This window comes from Taudactylus pleione, unplaced genomic scaffold (assembly GCF_031769625.1).
Source record: "Taudactylus pleione unplaced genomic scaffold, aTauple2 ptg000046l, whole genome shotgun sequence".
In the NCBI taxonomy this organism is placed as follows: domain Eukaryota; kingdom Metazoa; phylum Chordata; class Amphibia; order Anura; family Myobatrachidae; genus Taudactylus; species Taudactylus pleione.
The window spans coordinates 7,911,029-7,932,606 of NW_028284448.1; the positions used below are offsets into that span (position 1 = coordinate 7,911,029).

A 21,578-nucleotide genomic window follows, 5' to 3' on the forward strand; every position below is an offset into this window, starting at 1 on the left:
TCCAGCTTGGCCCATACGTCATTGGTTCACCGACATCCAGAATCTGTCCATGCAGTCCATACCCTCTTCCTCTATGGCAGGATCTGCTAACACAGGTGCATGTCGACATCCGGTCTTTCCCTGTCTGGCTTTGACAGCATGGCTCTTGAATCTTCCATCCTAAGAGCGAATGGTTTTTCCAGTTCTGTAATTCAAACGATGATTAGGGCATGGAAGCGTGCCTCTGCTCGCATCTATTACAGAGTTTGGTATTCTTTTGGTCAATGATGTTCCCATAGGAAGATATTCAGGATTTCCAGGATACTGGCTTTTCTTCGGGCAGGATTAGACAAAGTACATAGGGGGAGGGGCTCTAGATTGCATACCCTAAGCACAATGTGAGGTGCGACCTGCTGAGACTTGTAGTGCTGCAAGCATAAAGAGACAAATGCGAGTGCACACTCTAACCATGCTGAACCTAATAATATAACTGCTAATGAGCATGAAAGAGGTTCTTTGCATAATAATGGCCATAATTATGGGCCTGCCCACAGCGTCCAGGTGACCTCTATCAGACAGGTCCATAACACTCCTATGGAACAAATATTGGGCACAGGACCTCCCAGGCCAACCCAGCAGAACCGCCCCATGGAATCACACTAGTGTGAGATTTAAACTGAGGGTTAAAGAATAATAAAGAAAGCCTATGTGTTAAGTCCTACATAAGAAGGAGGTTATAATAAGTGTATAAAGTGCTACATATATAAAAAACAAACTGGACACTTTGAGAGTGCAGGTTTCTGTACTGTCAGTCTGGTTTCAAAAGAAGATTGCTTTATTACCATATGGTAGAATTTTTTTCCAAGGAGTTTTTGCGAATTTAGCCTCCTTTTGTTCCACCAGTAGCACCGTGGGATTTTTCTTTGGTTCTTAAGGGTCTACAAACTTCCCCATTTGAACCTATGGACTCTGTGGATTTGAAGTGGTTAACAGCAAATACCCTTTTTTTTCTTGCTATTTCTTCTGCACGCAGAGTCTCAGATTTGGCAGCGCTCTCTTGTCGCTCCACTTTTTTTTTCTCACCAGGATAAAGCTGTTCTACATACAAGGAAGGGTTACCTTCCTAATGTAGTGTCCCATTTTCATGTGAATGAAGAAATTGTTGTTCCAAGCTTTTCAGGCTCCAGACCTTTCTGTAGGTGAAGCCTCCCTGGATGTAGTTTGTGCTCTCTGTATCTATGTGGGGCGTACAAACTCTGTTAGAAAATTAGATGCTCTTTTTGTATTATATGGTTTTCACCAGCGAGGATGGCCAGCTTATAAGCAGACTCTGGCGAGATGGCTACGCATGACTATCTCTCAGGTGTACACACAGGCTATCAGGTCTTCCAACAATAATATACCCTTGGTATCCCTTTGGACCCTATGGACCTTGAAGAAAAGGAGTTATCTAGTTAAGTCTGCCCTAACTCTAATTTTTCCTCTGACTAGCTTGGTGCTGGTTGTGCTTAAGAGCAGGGGACCCTTAAGTCATTTGTCCCCTGTATTTAAGCACAACCAGCACTAGGTCACTAGAAGCCCGAAGCTGGTTGCTCTTTTGGGGGCTGGGGGGCACGCCATTTTTTTTACCGCAGTAGCGCAGATGGGTCTCTCTGATCTCGTTTGTACTTTGTGTCAATGACACAGATGCATGTAGCACGGATCTCCTGGTCCGTGCGTGCATCTGTGTCATTGAAATACACAGCAGCACAGACGGGTCTCTCTGACCCATTTGTGCTCTGTGTCAATGACACAGATGCATGTAGCACGGATCTCAATGGTCCGTGCTACATGCATCTCTATCGTGCATGATATTGTTCTGTGTGCACAAACACAGAACGATGTGTGTCACATCGTGCACGATAGGTTGAAATCTTACTGCAGGTTCAGTTGATCTATGATGCCGATACACAACACCGGGGGCGCGCATCAGCATCGTAATCATCCCGGAAAATGGCACTTTTTACACGATTGGAAGTTACGATTGATCGAAAACGGCCAAAGTGTGTAAAAAATTGCACCGTGTATGGGCATCTTAAGTCTATTTAGCAGATGGATCTTGTGATTCTTCACATACAAACTGAGCATATGCAAATTTGAACTACGGGCGATTCAGAGTAATATGCATCTCAGCCGTATCTCCACTTGCAGCTGAGTGGGTGTAAATACGTGGCAACTGGACATGTGCAGGTAGAGTAAAGCTGGCCACACACTAGACCAACTTACATCCAACTAGTTGATTGGTTGGAATGAAAACCTGGTAAGGGATGAAAGCAAATGACAATCAGCAATTTGCTCCCAAACGCCGGAAAATGGACTAAAAACTGTCGTTTGAACAAATTGTTTTGATCAAACATTTAACAAACTTGTCTGACGACCATTTTTATCTGTTTTCGGGCATTTAGGAGCAAATTGCTGATCATCAGTTACTCCCATACGTTACCAGATTTTCATTCCAACCAATCAACTAGTTGGCTGGTTGGATGAAAGTTGGTCTAGTGTGTGGCCAGCTTTAGAGTGTAGCAGAATTGCTTTCTATTTAGAGGTGAGCATATTTTAGATGGATCCCTGGAACCAAGTAACGGGCTGGTACAATTACATGCTGATATTAATGACAGTTCATTTCACAGGGTTCCATTCAATAGATAGACAGTAATTAGGTAGACAACAGATGTTAGACAGGCAATAGGTCGACAGGGTCAAAAGGTTGACACAGACAATGTCAACATGGAAAAGGTTGTCAGGTACAAAAGGTAACCACAAAAATGGTAGACACAAAATTTTTTTATTGTCTTCTAGACCTAAACTTCACCCTAACCCTCCTTCGTGGTGCCTAACCCTAACCCATCAGTAAGTGCCTAACCCTAATACATCCTCCTGGTGCCTAACCCTAATCATTGGAGTAAGTGTATAACCCTAACCGTCCCTTCTAGTGCCTAACCCTAACCCTCCAATAAGTGCCTAACCTGTCGACCTATTGCCTGTCTAATATCTGTTGTCTATCAAAACAAATTCTATCGATGCATGGTTTTTTTTTAGTTAGGGTTAGGCACTTACCGTTAGGGTTAGGCACCAGGGGGGAGGGTTAGGCACTAGAAGGGACGGTTAGGGTTAGGCACAAGGAGAAAAGGTTAGGGTGAAGATTAGGTTTAGTAAAAAAAAATGTGTCAACCATTTTTGTGTCTACAATTTTGTGTCGACCTTTTGTACATGTCGACCTCTTTTCATGTCAACCTTGTCTGTGTCAACCTTTTGTTCCTGTCGACTTCTTGCCTGTCTAACATCTGTTGTCTATCTAGATATTGTCTAATTACTGCCTATCTTTTATACCAAACCCAATTTCAAAAGCCAATGGATAGGGCAGATGTGGTGACATAGATGTGAAAAACTGTGAATACAGGTGAAGATCTGCACAGACGGTGTAATGGTTAGCATTACTGCCTCACAGCACTGAGGTCGTCGTTTTGATTCCCACTACGGCCCTAATTGTGCGGAGTTTGTGTATTCTCCCTGTGCTTGCGTGGGTTTCCTCCTGGTGCTCCGGTTCCTCCCACACTCCAAAAATATACTTGTAGGCTATTTGGCTCCCAACAAAATTAACCCAAGTGTGTGTGAGCATGTGGTAGGGAATTTTGATTGTAAGCTCCACTGGGGCAGGGACTGATGTAAATGGACAAATACTGTCTAAAGCGCTGTGGAATATGTGTGTGCTATATAAATAACTGGTATAAATAAATAAATAAGATCTGCATTTATTTCTAAACACACAATGCAACTGCATCTGTGGCTGACTTGCGTGCAACTATGAATCATTGACATAATGGTCAGAGCTGACATATTTTTTTTCCCCCTTTGAATGTGACTGTGCTAAAAAGTAACTCACATTGCACCTGTCATCTACACCAAGTGGAGGCAGATATTTTGTGGACTAAACCAATTTTCACAAGTCGCTGCCTGTAAGTACTGTTCACCTGTGACATCACTGTGGCATGATATGGAAATTGCGATTTTGTGTGCAGAACCAGTATTCATGTAAAGGCATCAATAAGCTGAGAGCAGACCTGAACTCATATATTAGTAACAGAAGAGCAGTGTCATATCTGAGGAAAACCATTAATTGGTATTACCATGTATTCTTGAGGCAACCTTCAGTTTTATTGACTCCTTTTGTATATAGATTTCACTTTTAGAAGAAAATTGTGTAAAGTTCCGAAATTACAGGACCATCTCTGGTAGAGATGGAGTGGCCACTAGCCTATGAAGTTAGAATGAACATTGCTTATTAGAGCAGTCATTGTAACACTATATATATATATACAGATTCAGTCTCAGTCGCACAGAGATATACAAGTGTTGCATATCAAATTTATCAGCACAGTCTGCTGGTGCGCTCTAGTTGCATAGCGTTGCGACTTAGACACATGTTCGTCAAAAAAAGATGCCCAGCGCTAGCAGAGTCTCACTGAACCTGGCACGCCCGGAGGGGCTTTATGACTCGACTGCAGCGAAGATAATAAGTCGAATGTGTCAAAAAAAAACTTACATAGATTTAATGTTACACAAAAAAAAATGATAGTAAAACATACATTAAAATTTTACAGTACCAAAAAGTATCTTATAAAACAATAATGACAGCAGGAGGCTGAACGTGCTAATGATGATAATTAGCTCAAAAAAGACCAATTGTAACAAATGAGATTCTGGTATAATAAAGATTGTCCCAGACTATTGAATCGTAAATCCAGAGTAAAATACTCTAGATTACTTAAACTCAGAGGAGAGTATAGTTAATTGAAATCACTGCATTGTAAAGCTACCAGAGACCTGAGACATGCATTGTAAAGCTACCAGAGACCTGAGACATGCATTGTAAAGCTACCAGAGACCTGAGACATGCATTGTAAAGCTACCAGAGACCTGAGACATGCATTATAAAGCTACCAGAGACCTGAGACATGCATTATAAAGTTACCAGAGACCTGAGACATGCATTATAAAGCTACCAGAGACCTGAGGCATGCATTGTAAAGCTACCAGAGACCTGAGACATGCATTGTAAAGCTACCTGAGACATGCATTGTAAAGCTACCAGGGCCCTGAGGCATGCATTATAAAGCTACCACAGACCTGAGACATGCATTGTAATGCTACCAGAGACCTGAGACATGCATTGTAAAGCTACCAGAGACTTGCATTGTAAAGCTACCAGAGACCCGAGACATGCATTGTAAAGCTACCAGAGACTTGCATTGTAAAGCTACCAGAGACGCGAGACATGCATTGTAAAGCTACCAGAGACCTGAGACATGCATTGTAAAGCTACCAGAGACCTGAGACATGCATTGTAAAGCTACCAGAGACCTGAGACATGCATTGTAAAGCTACCAGAGACCTGAGACATGCATTATAAAGCTACCAGAGACCTGAGACATGCATTATAAAGCTACCAGAGACCTGAGGCATGCATTGTAAAGCTACCAGAGACCTGAGACATGCATTGTAAAGCTACCAGAGACCAGAGACATGCATTGTAAAGCTACCAGAGACCTGAGACATGCATTATAAAGCTACCAGAGACCTGAGGCATGCATTGTAAAGCTACCAGAGACCTGAGACATGCATTGTAAAGCTACCTGAGACATGCATTGTAAAGCTACCAGGGCCCTGAGGCATGCATTATAAAGCTACCACAGACCTGAGACATGCATTGTAATGCTACCAGAGACCTGAGACATGCATTGTAAAGCTACCAGAGACTTGCATTGTAAAGCTACCAGAGACCCGAGACTTGCATTGTAAAGCTACCAGAGACTTGCATTGTAAAGCTACCAGAGACGCGAGACATGCATTGTAAAGCTACCAGAGACCTGAGACATGCATTGTAAAGCACCAGAGACCTGAGACATGCATTGTAAAGCTACCAGAGACCCGAGACATGCATTGTAAAGCTACCAGAGACCTGAGACATGCATTGTAAAGCTACCAGAGACCTGAGACATGCATTGTAAAGCTACCAGAGACCTGAGATATGCATTGTAAAGCTACTAGAGACATGCATTATAAAGCTACCAGAGACCCGAGACATGCATTGTAAAGCTACCAGAGACCTGAGACATGCATTGTAAAGCTACCAGAGACCTGAGACATGCATTGTAAAGCTACCAGAGACCTGAGATATGCATTGTAAAGCTACTAGAGACATGCATTGTAAAGCTACCAGAGACCCGAGACATGCATTGTAAAGCTACCAGAGACCTGAGACATGCATTGTAAAGCTACCAGAAACCTGAGACATGCATTGTAAAGCTACCAGAGACCTGAGATATGCAATGTAAAGCTACAAGAGACATGCATTGTAAAGCTACCAGAGACATGCATTGTAAAGTTACCAGAGACCCGAGACACGCATTGTAAAGCTACCAGAGACCTGAGACATGCATTGTAAAGCTACCAGAGACCTGAAATATGCATTGTAAAGCTACTAGAGACCCGAGACATGCATTGTAAAGCTACCAGAGACCTGAGACATGCACTATAAAGCTACCAGAGACCTGAGACATGCATTGTAAAGCTACCAGAGACATGCATTGTAAAGTTACCAGAGACCCGAGACACGCATTGTAAAGCTACCAGAGACCTGAGACATGCATTGTAAAGCTACCAGAGACCTGAGACATGCATTGTAAAGCTACCAGAGACATGCATTGTAAAGCTACTAGAGACCCGAGACATGCATTGTAAAGCTACCAGAGACCTGAGGCATGCATTATAAAGTTACCAGAGACCTGAGACATGCATTATAAAGCTACCACAGACCTGAGACATGCATTGTAAAGCAACCAGAGACATGCATTGTAAAGCTACCAGAGACCCGAGACATGCATTGTAAAGCTACCAGAGACCTGAGACATGCATTGTAAAGCTACCAGAGACCTGAGACATGCATTGTAAAGCTACCATGGCCCTGAGGCATGCATTATAAAGCTACCACAGACCTGAGACATGCATTGAAATGCTACCAGAGACCTGAGACATGCATTGTAAAGCTACCAGAGACCTGAGACATGCATTGTAAAGCTACCAGAGACCCGAGACATGCATTGTAAAGCTACCAGAGACCTGAAACATGCATTGTAAAGCTACCAGAGACCTGAGACATGCATTGTAAAGCTACTAGAGACATGCATTGTAAAGCTACCAGAGACCCGAGACATGCATTGTAAAGCTACCAGAGACCTGAGACATGCATTGTAAAGCTACCAGAGACCTGAGACATGCATTGTAAAGCTACCAGGGCCCTGAGACATGCATTATAAAGCTACCACAGACCTGAGACATGCATTGTAATGCTACCAGAGACCTGAGACATGCATTGTAAAGCTACCAGAGACTTGCATTGTAAAGCTACCAGAGACCCGAGACATGCATTGTAAAGCTACCAGAGACCTGAGACATGCATTGTAAAGCTACCAGAGACGCGAGACATGCATTGTAAAGTTACCAGAGACCTGAGGCATGCATTGTAAAGCTACCAGAGACATACATTGTAAAGCTACCAGAGACCTGAGACATGCATTGTAAAGCTACCAGAGACCTGCGACATGCATTGTAAAGCTACCAGAGACCTGAGACATGCATTGTAAAGCTACCAGAGACCTGAGATATGCATTGTAAAGCTACCAGAGACATGCATTGTAAAGCTACCAGAGACATGCATTGTAAAGTTACCAGAGACCCGAGACACGCATTGTAAAGCTACCAGAGACCTGAGACATGCATTGTAAAGCTACCAGAGATCTGAGACATGCATTGTAAAGCTACCAGAGACCTGAGACATGCATTGTAAAGCTACCAGAGACCTGAGATATGCATTGTAAAGCTACCAGAGACATGCATTGTAAAGCTACTAGAGACCCGAGACATGCATTGTAAAGCTACCAGAGACCTGAGACATGCACTGTAAAGCTACCAGAGATCTGAGACATGCATTGTAAAGCTACCAGAGACCTGAGGCATGCATTATAAAGTTACCAGAGACCTGAGACATGCATTGTAATGCTACCAGAGACCTGAGACATGCACTGTAAAGCTACCAGGAGTTGGATACGGGGTTCCGGCGCTCGTGATCCTGGTGGTTAGAACCCTGAAGCAGGCATCCCGACAGGGTTAGAATACCGACACTTGTCGGTAAGTATTCTAACCCTCCCCCTCTCCCTAACTCTCCCTCCCCAGTGCATAAACCTAACTTCCCCCTCCCCACACCCTAAACCTAACCCTTCCCCGTTAGTTCCTAACCCTCACCCTAGTGCCTAACCCCGCTACTTACCGTCGGGATGACAGCGCCGGGATTCTGACAGGTGTTGGGGTTCCGGCACTGGCATTCTAAGCGTCAGCATCCTGACTGTTGGGATTTTGACCGGATCCCGCTACCAGAGACCTATGGGTCTACACTGCAAAGAAACTAGATATAGTGGGTCTGCAATAACATCATATGAACTGCTAAATGGTTGGGGTGGTGGATGCAAGATGGGCTCTAGTCTACGAGTCTATAGCTACACCACTGTAAGCATTCTTTTACTGTAAAAATACTTTGCCACTGTCGTTTGGCTGAGTTATACAAAAGAGAATTACACCTCATATAAAAGGTAAATAAAGACAAGCATGTCTGTCTTCAAGTATCTTGGCTTCAATTAGTTGTGCAACTGAGTCAAACTATGTTATTTTGTCATGAAATGTCCAGTTTATTTGCTACACCCTCAATGTTTTGTATGTTTTTTCTAATACATGTTGTGTCCTTTTTATCTTAATATTTTAGCCTCTGGGTGCCAGTGATTATCTCGAAATGTGCAAGAATTTTGACACCGTTTTTATTCGACAAATCCCACAGCTAAACATGACAAAGCGTTCCCAAGCTCGTAGGTTCATTACTCTTATTGATGCCTTCTATGATCATAAGGTACAGTGTTTATTCTTCTATACAAGTTCATCTGGTGACCTGTAAATCACTTTAACATTTATTAGTTTTATGAAACATTACTGAAATACAAGTATTAATGAAATACTACAGTAGTACTATTATCATGTTAATTCACGCTCCTTGGTATTTTTACATCGTCAGACATGTCATTAATAATTTTTTTTACTGCCAGAGGCTGATGTGTATATGCTGATTCAGGCACTAAATACACGTGTATATACCAAAGCAAAATGGCCGACAATGCAAATTTATATAATAAGCAAGAAAGCGTGTCTGTCTATCTGTTTGTCCTTTAGGCCAGAGTTTTGGACCTAGCGCCACCAAATTTGAGAGGGTGGTGTAGCTTGACCTGGATTAGGTTTTTACCTAGGTTTGAACTTCGTCAGTGCCACACACTGTCACACAAATCGTAAAAATGGGGACGCTCTTAAGTTACACAGGTTCCAGGACTGGCTCAAGTGGAAATTGGCAGTCTGCTAAAAACCTGTGTGAAAGCTACAAATGTATCTTTTTAATCTCAGCAAACTTTGACTCATGCAAGTTCATATTAAATCCAGAGTTAGTCCTTTTTAAAGTGACCATATATATTAGTCAGCCCTCTGTGTTTGCATGCAAGGGCGTGACTACAACTTTGGGGCCACATAGCAAGATCTTAAATCCCCCCCGAGGTAAAAAAAACACATACATTTGAACCCACACAGAGCTCATTCATGATATGCCACACAGAGCCAATTCAGGTTATGCCACACAGTAGTACCCCTTATACACATTATGTCACGCAGTAGTAGTGCCCCTTATACATTATGCCACACAGTCATGCCCCTTACACTACACATTAATGCCCCTTACACGTTATACCACACAGTAATGCCCTCTACAGATTATGCCACATCGTAGTATTGTCCCATATAACACATTACTCTACACAATAGTAGTACCTCTTGCTCATTGTGCCACACAGTAATGCCTCTTATAACATTTGCCACACAATTATGTGTGGGAAAAATGGGAAGAGGGAGGAACGCAGCACAGGTCAAAAGGAAGTTCTCCAAACACATGAAAAATCAATGTAGGAGAGAGATATCACATGATTTCTAACACAGGTGCTCCCACGGAGTGGTAGAACTATATTCACAAGAAGGAAATAAAAAGGTAACTCCTTTGTTTGGGGCACACTGTGTCACAAAAATAATAAAAATTTACTTTTATTTAAAAAAATGAAAACAAAATAAAGTTCAGATACATCATGTTAATGATTAAACTCGATCAAGGAAGTGTAACAGTATATTGTATATATAGTCAGCAATAGTGGCCGTCAAAGTGCTTAGTGCAATCAAAAAAATATGTCCCTTAAAGATATATATCCCAGTCATTAAATAAATGTAATGACATTAAATTGATGGTTAGTTAATAAATTGATAATACATATAGTCAAACAAAAAATATATACATTAGCAGCAGGGAACATCAAAGTGCTAGTGCAATTGAAAAATATCAAGAGAACACAGTCAGTAACGTGTGTGCAAATATGAGCAATAAGTAAAGCAATACTGAGCAATTAATTAGTAACTTGGTAATCATATATAATCAAACAGAAAGTATGTGTTAACATGCAAAGTAAGCAGCGAAAAATATCAAAAGTGCTAGTGCAATTGAAAGGGATCCTTAGGTGGATATCAGGAAAACGCAATAAACATATATGTGCACAAATGAGCAATGACTATTGTCATACCACCCAATATTGATTCCACTGGTGAACCAAAAGCCGAGCACAAAGTACTAATATCTCACTTAATGTAAAGAAAAGAATACACATATAAATCACAAAAAATATATTGTGAAGCTGTTCCTCTTGAGCAAATGATATAATGTAATCATATTAGCATAAATAAATACATTATTATTATTTGATAGAACACATTCAATTAATAAGAAGTACAGTAGGCGAAAATAAAAACAAATATGGACAAAAATTTCATCAATTGATCAATTACTGACTATATTAATGGATGCAGTAATAACACGGACCTGACAGTGCTGTAATTGTAAGATGTATATGTGGCGTCCCTCATTAACCATAAATTGCCCCCATGATAGATTAATTAGAAAAAAAGTGCATGTGCATTTACAAGGGAATAGGGATCTGCTATTGCCAGTCTTACATCTACATTGGACTGGGACTGGCACTTTTTTTCTAAGTAATCTATCATGGGGGCAATTTATGGTTAATGAGGGACGCCTCATATACATCTTACAATTACAGCACTGTCAGGTCCGTGTTATTACTGCATCCATTAATATAGTCAGTAATTTATCAATTGATGACATTTTTGTCCATATTTGTTTTTATTTTCGCCTACTGTACTTCTTAATAATTAAATGTGTTCTATCAAATAATAATGTATTTATTTATGCTAATATGATTACATTATATCATTTGCTCAGCTTCACAATATATTTTTTGTGATTTATATGTGTATTCTTTTCTTTGCATTAAGTGAGATATTAGTACTTTGTGCTCTGCTTTTGGTTCACCAGTGGAATCAATATTGGGTGGTATGACAATAGTCATTGCTCATTTGTGCACATATATGTTTATTGCATTTTCCTGATATCCACCTAAGGATCCCTTTCAATTGCACTAGCACTTTTGATATTTTTCGCTGCTTACTTTGCATGTTAACACATACTTTCTGTTTGATTATATATGATTACCAAGTTACTAATTAATTGCTCAGTATTGCTTTATTTATTGCTCATATTTGCACACACACGTTACTGACTGTGTTCTCTTGATATTTTTCAATTGCACTAGCACTTTGATGTTCCCTGCTGCTAATGTATATATTTTTTGTTTGACTATATGTATTATCAATTTATTAACTAACAATCAATTTAATGTTGTTACATTTATTTAATGACTAGGATATATATCTTTAAGGGACATATTTTTTTGATTGCACTAAGCACTTTGACGTCCCCTATTGCTGACTATATATACAATATACTGTTACACTTCCTTGATCGAGTTTAATCATTAACATGATGTATCTGAGCTTTATTTTGTTTTAATTTTTTTAAATAAAAGTACATTTTTATTATTTTTGTGACACAGTGTGCCCCAAACAAAGGAGTTACCTTTTTCTTTCCTTCTTGTGAACATTTGCCACACAGTAAGGCCCCTTATGACATTATGCCACACAGTAATGTCCCTTATAACATTATGCCACACAGTACTGCCCCTTACACATTTTGCCCCTCCAGTAACTCACTTTCCCGTGTCCCTCCAGCAGCCTCTCACCTCCTCCTGTGTACCGCCAGCAGGTGTGGATTTGGGGCCGACCACTAGCTAATTACAGCTGGCTAGGGGCATACATGAATAGAGAGCGTCGGTCGCGAGCCAATTGGAGCTTACAGAACGGCAGACTATCAGGAGCTGCCACTGCTGATTGGCTACCGGTCAGCGAGCCTTGATTGCCTCCCAACCAGTGGCACTGTCTCTCCATGTCTGCCTGCCGGTGCGTCAGCAGTAATTAGCTTTTAGGCCATCACCAAATCAACACCGTTAACTCCCGGATTCCCTCGGCAGCCCTGACTGGACCGGCCCACCTTGTGTGCGTGACTAGGTGCAGGGGGAGCGACGGGCCACAGAGGCAGCTAGGGCACTATAGCAGCCGCACCCCTTGCACCCACGGTAGTTACGCCACAGTTTGCATGCATGTACAGTGGGGTCCTTTTCAGGATCAATGGAATGGGGTTATAGGCGAGGACATTGTAAAGAAAAAGGCTGCAGGTGTACTTCAGGGTCCAGTCTTCAACCCGGGCAACTCCGGGTATCCCAGCTAGTATTAAGTAAATTGATACATAGAGAGCCTTCAAAATCTAACTGCATTATTTGCTAACTTTTATTTTAGCATTCCGCTTAAATACATTGCCACATGTTCTAATATATGTTACTTCTAATATGGTGATTATTGTTTACTGTCAGGGACTAGAGGTGTGGAATTTACGTTTATAAATTTAAAAAATATTGCTATGCATTAAATGACAAATTCTAATTACAAGATCATATTATTATCTGTTTGATTTAAAAAGAATGTGCTAGACTATATTAGTCATAATGACAGTTACAATAAATACCCCATAAACTGCATTACTAAATACTGGGAAGCAAGTTTAGTTTGTCACTAAGTTCGCCAGTTAAAAATGCCGGAGTGGGTATGTGAGCAGGAGTAACGATCAAGAGATTGTATCTTGTGATTGGTCCTCCCGCTCACACACCCTCTGCACTATAATCATTATAAGTTACCGTATATACTCGAGTATAAGTCGACCCGAATATAAGCCGAGGTACCTACTTTTACCCAAAAAAACTGGGAAAACTTACTGACTCGAGTATAAGCCTAGTGTGGGAAATGGCAGCAGCTGGTAGTGCCCCAGTAGTAATTCCCCCTGGTTGTGCCCCCAGTAGTAATTCCCCCTGGTTGTGCCCCCAGTAGTAATCCCTCCTGGTAGTGCCCCCAGTGGTAATCCCCCCTTTCAGTGCCTCCAGTAGTAATCCCCCCCCTGGTAGTACCCCCAGTAGTAATCCCCCCTTTTCGTGCCCCCTGTAGTAATCCCCCACTGGTAGTGCCCCCTGTAGTAATCCTCCCCTGGTAGTTCCCCCAGTGGTAATCCCCCCTTTTAGTGCCCCCTGTAGTAATCCCCCCTTTTAGTGCCCCCTGTAGTAATCCCCCCCTGTAGTAATCCCCCCCTGGTAGTGCCCCCTGTAGTAATCCCCCCCTTGTAGTTCCCCCAGTGGTAATCCCCCCTTTTAGTGCCCCCTGTAGTAATCGCCCCCTGATAATGCCCCTTGGTAGTGCCCCCTGTAGTAATCACCCCCTGATAATGCCCCCTGGTAGTGCCCCCTGTAGTCATCGCCCCCTGGTAGTGCCCCCTGTAGTCCCCCCCCCCCCCTAGTAGAGAGAGACGTGAAAAGAATAAAAAAAAAATAAACACTTACCTTAAACTCCCGCTCCTGGTCCCGCCGCTGTCCGCTCCTCCGGCCGCTTTGCATGGGAGAGACGTCGTCATGACGACGTGTCTCCCATCACCCACTGCGGGAGCCGGAAGATGGCTCCCGCAGTGGGAGCAGCAGCAGCCGCTGAGAGTCTGACAGACTCTCAGCGGCTGCTGATTACACCAAACACGCAGCTGCCGGCTGCGGCGGCTGTGTGTTTGGCAGTGTGTAGCGCTGACCGAACTCCGTCCGGTCAGTGCTACACTTGACTCGAGTATAAGCCGAGGGGGTACTTTTTCAGCACATTTTTTGTGCTGAAAAACTCGGCTTATACTCGAGTATATACGGTATGTGCTTTGCTTGGTACTGTTTTAAAGCTAAAACAGCCACAAGCAAAGCAAGTGCTTCCATAAAATAGTATGGTTGTAGAGCACTATTCACCCACCGTCACAGCTGCTGACACTGTAATGTAGACATTTGCATGCAGACAGGCTGTAGATAGACAAAGGCAGCAGCTGATGGTCTGGCATGGAGCTCTCCACTAGTGTATGGTGGCTCTCAGGTGCTGGGAAGGGGTGCCATGTATTGGGCGGCCGTGACGGTACACTCCGGGTACATAGTTACAGGCCTACGTGAATATGTTGTGGACAAGATGCCCCTTCAGAGCCGGAGCCCGGCGACAGGCACCTCCCTTGTCTCCTATAGTTCTGCCCCTGTTTTAGTCTGCTCTTGTTGAACATCAAAATGTATATATTCCATCAGCAAGTTCCCCTTCACATTATTTAATCTTCACAGGTTGAGCAAAGCTTTAAAATAAACCACACACAAGGGGCACTCCCATGGTGATTGTAGTTGGCTAAACACAAATGACAAAGTACATTCCAGAAATATACAAATATAGGCCTTATCTCCACAGCATGAACTATATAGTGTAAGTGCTGAGGAAAAGGTGAATCTCTTACACCATAATGTAAGCGTCCCCATTTATGCTTTGTTTTACAACTATTTTATCATTTAATATGGTTAGAATCAATGTTATACTCCTATTCAACATCTTTATATGAAAGATTTTGCCAGTAACCTGTTCATTTAATTGGTGAACACTTATAAAATGTAAAAACGGCACAAACATTTGTTGTTCTTAAGATGTCCGCTTTATTCTAAGGTCACTTGTTTTTGCTCTGTAAGGTTCATAATCTGTAAAATGTGCCATCTCCAATATCCTTTTGGTTTACTTACTGATATCTCACAATTATTCTTCTGTGATATTAAAATCTTTTTTTTTTCTGAAATTACATGGATCTTAAAATGTCATTTAACCTTGTGACTGACAAAACTGATAACAAAAGTGGAATTTTAAAGCAGTATCTATTTTTAAAACACTGAATAATACATACATTGATAATTGTAGGTGATTGGACATACTTACATAACCAAAAGAACAAATCACATGCACCAGGAACATTTGTAGACAATAGTATGCTATTTGGTTGTGTATATGTGAGGTTCACCTTTAATTCCTCCCTTATAAGTCCACACTCCCCTTTATGTGACGATTGTTCGCTTTGGACATTCATTTGAAACCCGATGCATGTGAGGAGGAATTGTATACTGTAAAGGAAACGTTGAGTCTATACAGTACAGTACTGCCTATTTTATTATTGAAGCAACAATCTGTGTTCTATTTACAAAAAAACATTTATTAGAGAAATGCAATTATGGGTTTACAATTTAAAACCTTGACTTGCCGATAAATATCTGCTTCCTAAGCCGTTGGCTTGAGGAAGCAGACAGGGTTCTGCGAAATGCGTTGTACCCAGACTTTGAGGTCACTTTATTCCAATTCACTTCTTTATACTTTTGTTTTCATTTGCCATTTTATTTTAGCATTTATTTTCATGTGATGTAAACATTACTGGTTTTTTTGCGGCAATTCAAGGTTTTTACATTGTAAACCCATAATTGCATTTATGTAATAAATATTAGTTTTTATAGGACATTGATAAAAAGATGACAAATAAAATGACTGGCTTTATGATGTTACTTTGCGGTTTGGTAAGTAGCATTATACCCAAAATGGAGAATTATATTCCAATGGTGTTTTTTAGATGCATGCGTGGGTTGAATATTATATAGGGTTGATATTTGTATTGAAGGACCCCTTTCTCCAAAGGCATATAAACCACATACTTTACTTAGATCAATCGCAGCAGAGTTTGTTGCTCTCATACTGATAAGCAAAGAGGGTCAATTATGTTTACATATTATGATAAAGTAAGTTACTGTGTGCTTCATTTACATATATGCTGTAAAATATGATTGACATCCTGTTAGTATGGGGGCCCACGTCCCATAAACCTTTTCTGTTGCATTGATAACCTCATCCCAAATCAACAATTAGCACCTCAAACACCCTTATTATATTATAATTATATTATTTTTTATATGTATATTTCTTATATCAACTGTGGTGTTGATGTCTGACTACATTTGCTTGTTTTCGTTTTTGTGCTATATGGAAAATTACGGATTAAGTTACAACCTTGACAGGGAATTCTAAGAATCAACACCTGTGTAGGCTATGTGGCAACTCTAACCTCTTCTTCACATCCTCACCTATTTAAACCTTGTATCCATCCACTGTCAGGTTATTTGTTAAAGGAGCCATGTTTGTTTCCAGGTGCGTGTGGTTTGCTCTGCGGATATCCCTTTGCAAAGTTTGTTCATGCAGAAGCTTCAAGATGCTGAGGATGCAGATTGTAGAATACTTCTGGATGATCTGGAGCTTAGTAAGGTATGCTGACAGTGAGCATAGAACAATACAAACACTGGGATAATGGCTTCAGGATATTCATTTGTTTATTTTAGGTTTAAAAAAACTTTATTTTGCAGAAACTGTACATTTAAGGCCCTACACGCTTGACCAGAGGTTCCCAAACACGGTCCTCAAGGCTCCCCAACAGTTCAGGTATTAGAGATATCCATGCTTTAGCACAGGTGGTTAAATCAAATTGAGTACTAATTAAGCCACCTGTTCTCAACCATGGATATCGCTAAAACCTGAACTGTTGGGGAGCCTTGAGGACCAAGTTTGGGAACCTCTGCACTAGACGATATCGTGAGCGATTTGGCCAATTCTGACGCATCGGAACGACAAATTGTTCATATTGTCAAGTGTGTACACTCTATCACGATCCCGATGCGCAATCCCGACGGTCGTTACTCGCATCTTCAGATCTTTTGTACTTGCAGGAAGATCTGTCAATCTCGTTAACAATTCCCCTCTTATTGTGCAGTGTGTATGCACTACCAAATGATAAACGATATGTCTTTCAGACTTGCACGATGTGGCCGTCACTTGATAGGCATTCCTACTCCCCTCCCATACCTGCTTCAGACACAGATGCATGCACAGATCATTGAGATCCGTGCATGCATCTGTGTAATAGCTTGTAAAGTGTAAAATAAAAAAAATGATGTGGGGTCCCCCTCTAAAAGCACAACCAGCCCGGGACTTTACAGAGCCAGTCCTGGTTGTGAAAATACAGAGGACAAAGATGTAGGGTTCCCCTGTATTTAACACAACCAGCATTGGGCTCAGCGAGCCCATCCTGGTTTTGGAAATACAAGGGACAAAATGAGTAGGGGTCCCCTGTATTTTCCATAACCAGCACCGGACTATTTCTAGCAGTGGTGTAATGCCACAGCCAGGGGAACCCTTTCACCGGGTCCCCCGGCCAAAGCTTTAAACCTGACTGCTAGTCAGCCCAGGCCAGGGATCCCTGGGGAGGTGGGAACCCCCCAATAAAGGGGTCCCCCTCTCCAGGGCACCCCAGGCCTGGGCTGATAGGCCGGGGCTAACCCCGGCATCCCTAACCGGTGGGTGCCGGGTTGATTGTGTATAGTGTGTGTAAAAAATAGATTAAGTAATATTGTCTTTTGCTGGAGAACTACAGGCCCCAGCAAGCCACCCCCGCATGCAGGGCATTAAGGGCACCTGCAAAATAAATATTAAGATAAACACAAGACACGCACATCGTGACAGTATAATTTTAATAAAACATACATGCACACTGACATTCACACATCCCCTTATCCAGTAGAATCCACGACACCTGTAAAAAAAATGTCCATACTCACCTATTCCTAGTGTAGATCACTTCCCGATTCCACAAACATAAGTACCGTTCTCTAAGGACGATACATCCTGAATGACAGCTCAGCCGCTGCATTTCCTATATAAATACTGTGGCTGATCGTTCATTGGCTGAGAGAGGCGAGCCTCCGCCTCTCTCAGCCAATGAACGGTTCCCACCATTGACTTCAATGGTGTGAACCGCTGCAAAATCATGCAAATGAATGTGATCGCAGCACTATACCAAGACGACCACCACTGTATAAAGCCGCCCACTACTCATTACATACATCTGCAAGTCAGCAAAACATCGAGTAACATCGGACCCATACGCACAGTTGTGGTTGAGCTGACCCTGACTCAAAACTGCGAAACTTCCTGTCACCATCTAGACCTCTGGCTGCGTATGCAATCGCAGGCGCTTAATTATGCACACCCCTGTAACGGCATTTAACCGCACAGGCACGCCTGTGTTCCTTCAACCAACCCCCTCTCCACCCCCAAACGGTGCTTCATATCAATCACTCTGCGATGGCTCTGTGCATCCGCTGCGTTCGCTTTCGCTATCACAGTAGCCAATTCACGCACGTACACTGCGTTGCTCATGCATGCGCAGAAGGCAAACATCGACCAGGTGCGTGCATCCGCAGACTTGCCTTCCAAGCTGAATGAGGCCCAATATTAGTTCATTTATTTTTTACAGACACTATACACAATCAACCCGGCACCCGCCGGCCAGGAGTGTCGGGGATAGCCTCGGGCATCAGCCCAGGCCTAGTGTGCCCTGGAGAGAGGATCTAGCGGTCAGGTGTAATGCTGTTGCATTACACCCCCGCTAGAAAGAGTCCGGTGCTGGTTATGGAAAATACAAGGGACCCCTACTCACTTTGTCCCCTGTATTTCCAAAACCAGGACCGGCTCGCTGAGCCCAATGCTGGTTGTGCTAAATACAGGGGACCCCTATGTCTTTTGTCCCCCGTATTTTCACAACCAGGACTGGCTCTGAAAAGTCTGATGCTTTTTGGTCTTTATGGGGGAAGGGCCCACATCATTTTTATTTTAATTTAACACTTTGTTTTTACACAGATGCATGCACAGATCTCACTGATCTGTGCGTGCATCTGTGTCAATAGTACACACCCCTGTTTACATTTTGAGGATATCTTTAAGATGGTCGTCAGGTGTTTGGGACAGCAAACGATATATATCGTTAACGATCTAACTATTTGGAAATTGTTAACGACAAACGATATATCATTTGGTCGTTGGTAAAATTGCACAGGGTGTATGCACTATATCGTTAGTCCAGGAGTTCCTGGGAAATCGTTAACGACATTGCATCATTTGCAAGTTGTTTAGTGTGTACCCAGCATTACACTTATCACAAAGAAGCAAATAAGTGTTGACAACATTTACAAAGAACACAATAGCAAAACAGAGGGAGTATGAAGAAACATTAAGAACAAAACACAATTGCACTCATAGCCGCATGTAGGCACAAAATTGTTTATAAGAAACCAGGTGTTTAAAATAATGAGGATGGACTATGATATGGGGGAGTAATAATTACCACATCAGTATATGAAGTAAACCTGGGAGATAATGTGAAAGTCCAGCATTTATCTAGCTATCCTTTATACAGATAGCTCAGCATAGAGGCAAGATAGTCAACTAAGGGCCTGATTCAGAGCCGCTCGTAAGCGGCCGCTCGTTCGTTCCGAGCGATGTTTGCCCAACTGCGCATGCGTACGGATCGTAATACGCATGCGCGAATCAGTCTGTACGGCCGAAAATCGTTTGTTCGCTAAATAGCGAATGCCTGCTATTTTGAGTGACAGGAGGAGGCATATGTGGGTGGTAACAGGGGAAGGTGCTTGAAAACGGGGAGTGGAGATCCGAACGCAGGCGTGCTTAAAGGTCAAAATGGGCGTTTTATGGGTGTGCATAATTAATACAGCAGCGTCATTGACCACGTCACTGGGTTATTTTATAGTCAGAACTGCTCGCAAGATTGCGGCAGGAAAAAACAACCACAAGAATAGCGCTGGTCGATGTACTCGATTAATCTAATAAATAGCGGACATGACGTAGGATGACGTAGGATGCGAGCGGCCAGGGGGCGTAGTTTTCCAAAAAACGACCGCATGTTTTGTTCGCTCGTTCAGACCTAGAGGCGTGAACAGACCGCAAAGAGCGAACGGTTCATTTGAATAGCCACCCCTTTTTTCTGAACGAGCGAGCGCAAATAGCGTCCGGCTCTGAAGCATCCTAAGCCTGATATACAGATGGGTATACATACATCTAGCCTCCTTGCGCATTAAACAGCCCTTCTAGTTGTGCCATGCCGTGGCGTGACTCGGTAGCGCTGGGCGTCCTTTTGTGTATCTATTTACCTTCAAATGCATCTTATCTGCACAATTATGCGACTAGATAGCACAAGCCCCTTCTGCTGATTAATATGATATGCCGCATGCCTGTGTTCTGTGTGAGCCAGTGCAGGTGTATCTGCATGCGAAACGCTACGTAACAGTGTCAGCGGCTGTAACACTGTAATGTAGTGTTTAGCATGTAGCTACATCTGCAGTAACACACAGAACATAGACATGCTGCATATCATTTTAATCAGAAGAAGCTGCTTATGCTACCTATTCACATCGTTGTGCGAATAAGACGCATTTGAAGGTAAAAAGATGCACAAAAAGACGCACAGCGCTACCGAGTCACACTGAGCTCCCGCATTATGTGTGGCGCGACTTGTAGCGCATGGAGGATAAATGTATGTGGGCATATCTGTAATATAATGTACAAGGGTATGTGCAATGGCATTAATGCTAGTAACAATGATATTTAGACCACTGTCTTATTTAATACTTCATGTACACACTCTGGCCCTGATTCAGAGCCGGACGCTCTGACAGCGCTTGCTCTGAATCAGGGCCGTCCTTCCTGATTTTAGAGCGGACTCCTGGCCGCTCGTATAGCTGTTGGTGACCACCCACAGCTATAGCGAGCGGCCAAAAAGATGGTCCATCGGGCTTGCGACGAGACCCTTGTGGTAGGGTCTCGTTGCCTCAAGCCCTGGAGTGCTTTCGGCTCTATCAGAGCCGAGAGCACTCCCACTGACATCACTTGTGATGTCAGTGGGAGTGCTTGTGACACTTGTGATGTCAGTGGGGCAGGCCCCAGACGGTAGGCGTTCCCATGGGAACGCCTCCGTCTGGGCAGCAACGCCCCCGGCACGCCCATCAAAGGGGGCGTGCTGTCACTCACCATCGACAGCACGCCCCCTTTGTAGCGAGACCCATGGGCTTGGCCGTCGCTATCCGGGTCTCGCGCATGCGCACGACGGAGCCAGGTCCGTCGTGCGCATGCGCCCTGGGCTAACATCGACCCGCTTGCGAGCGCTCAGCGATCGTGAGCGGGTCTGAATTAGGCCCTCTGAACAGTGA

General features: G+C 42.8%; 1 protein-coding gene across 1 annotated transcript in view; it reads left to right on the forward strand.

The window, feature by feature from the left end:
• The window catches only part of AFG1L (AFG1 like ATPase), a 255,712-nt gene that overhangs the window by 228,314 nt on the left and 5,820 nt on the right, over window positions 1-21,578 (forward strand). The window contains exons 11-12 of the mRNA XM_088460454.1: window positions 8,834-8,974; window positions 16,675-16,788. Of these exons, the coding sequence (XP_088316580.1) occupies window positions 8,834-8,974; window positions 16,675-16,788 (255 nt within the window). The remainder of the gene's footprint in view (window positions 1-8,833; window positions 8,975-16,674; window positions 16,789-21,578) is intronic.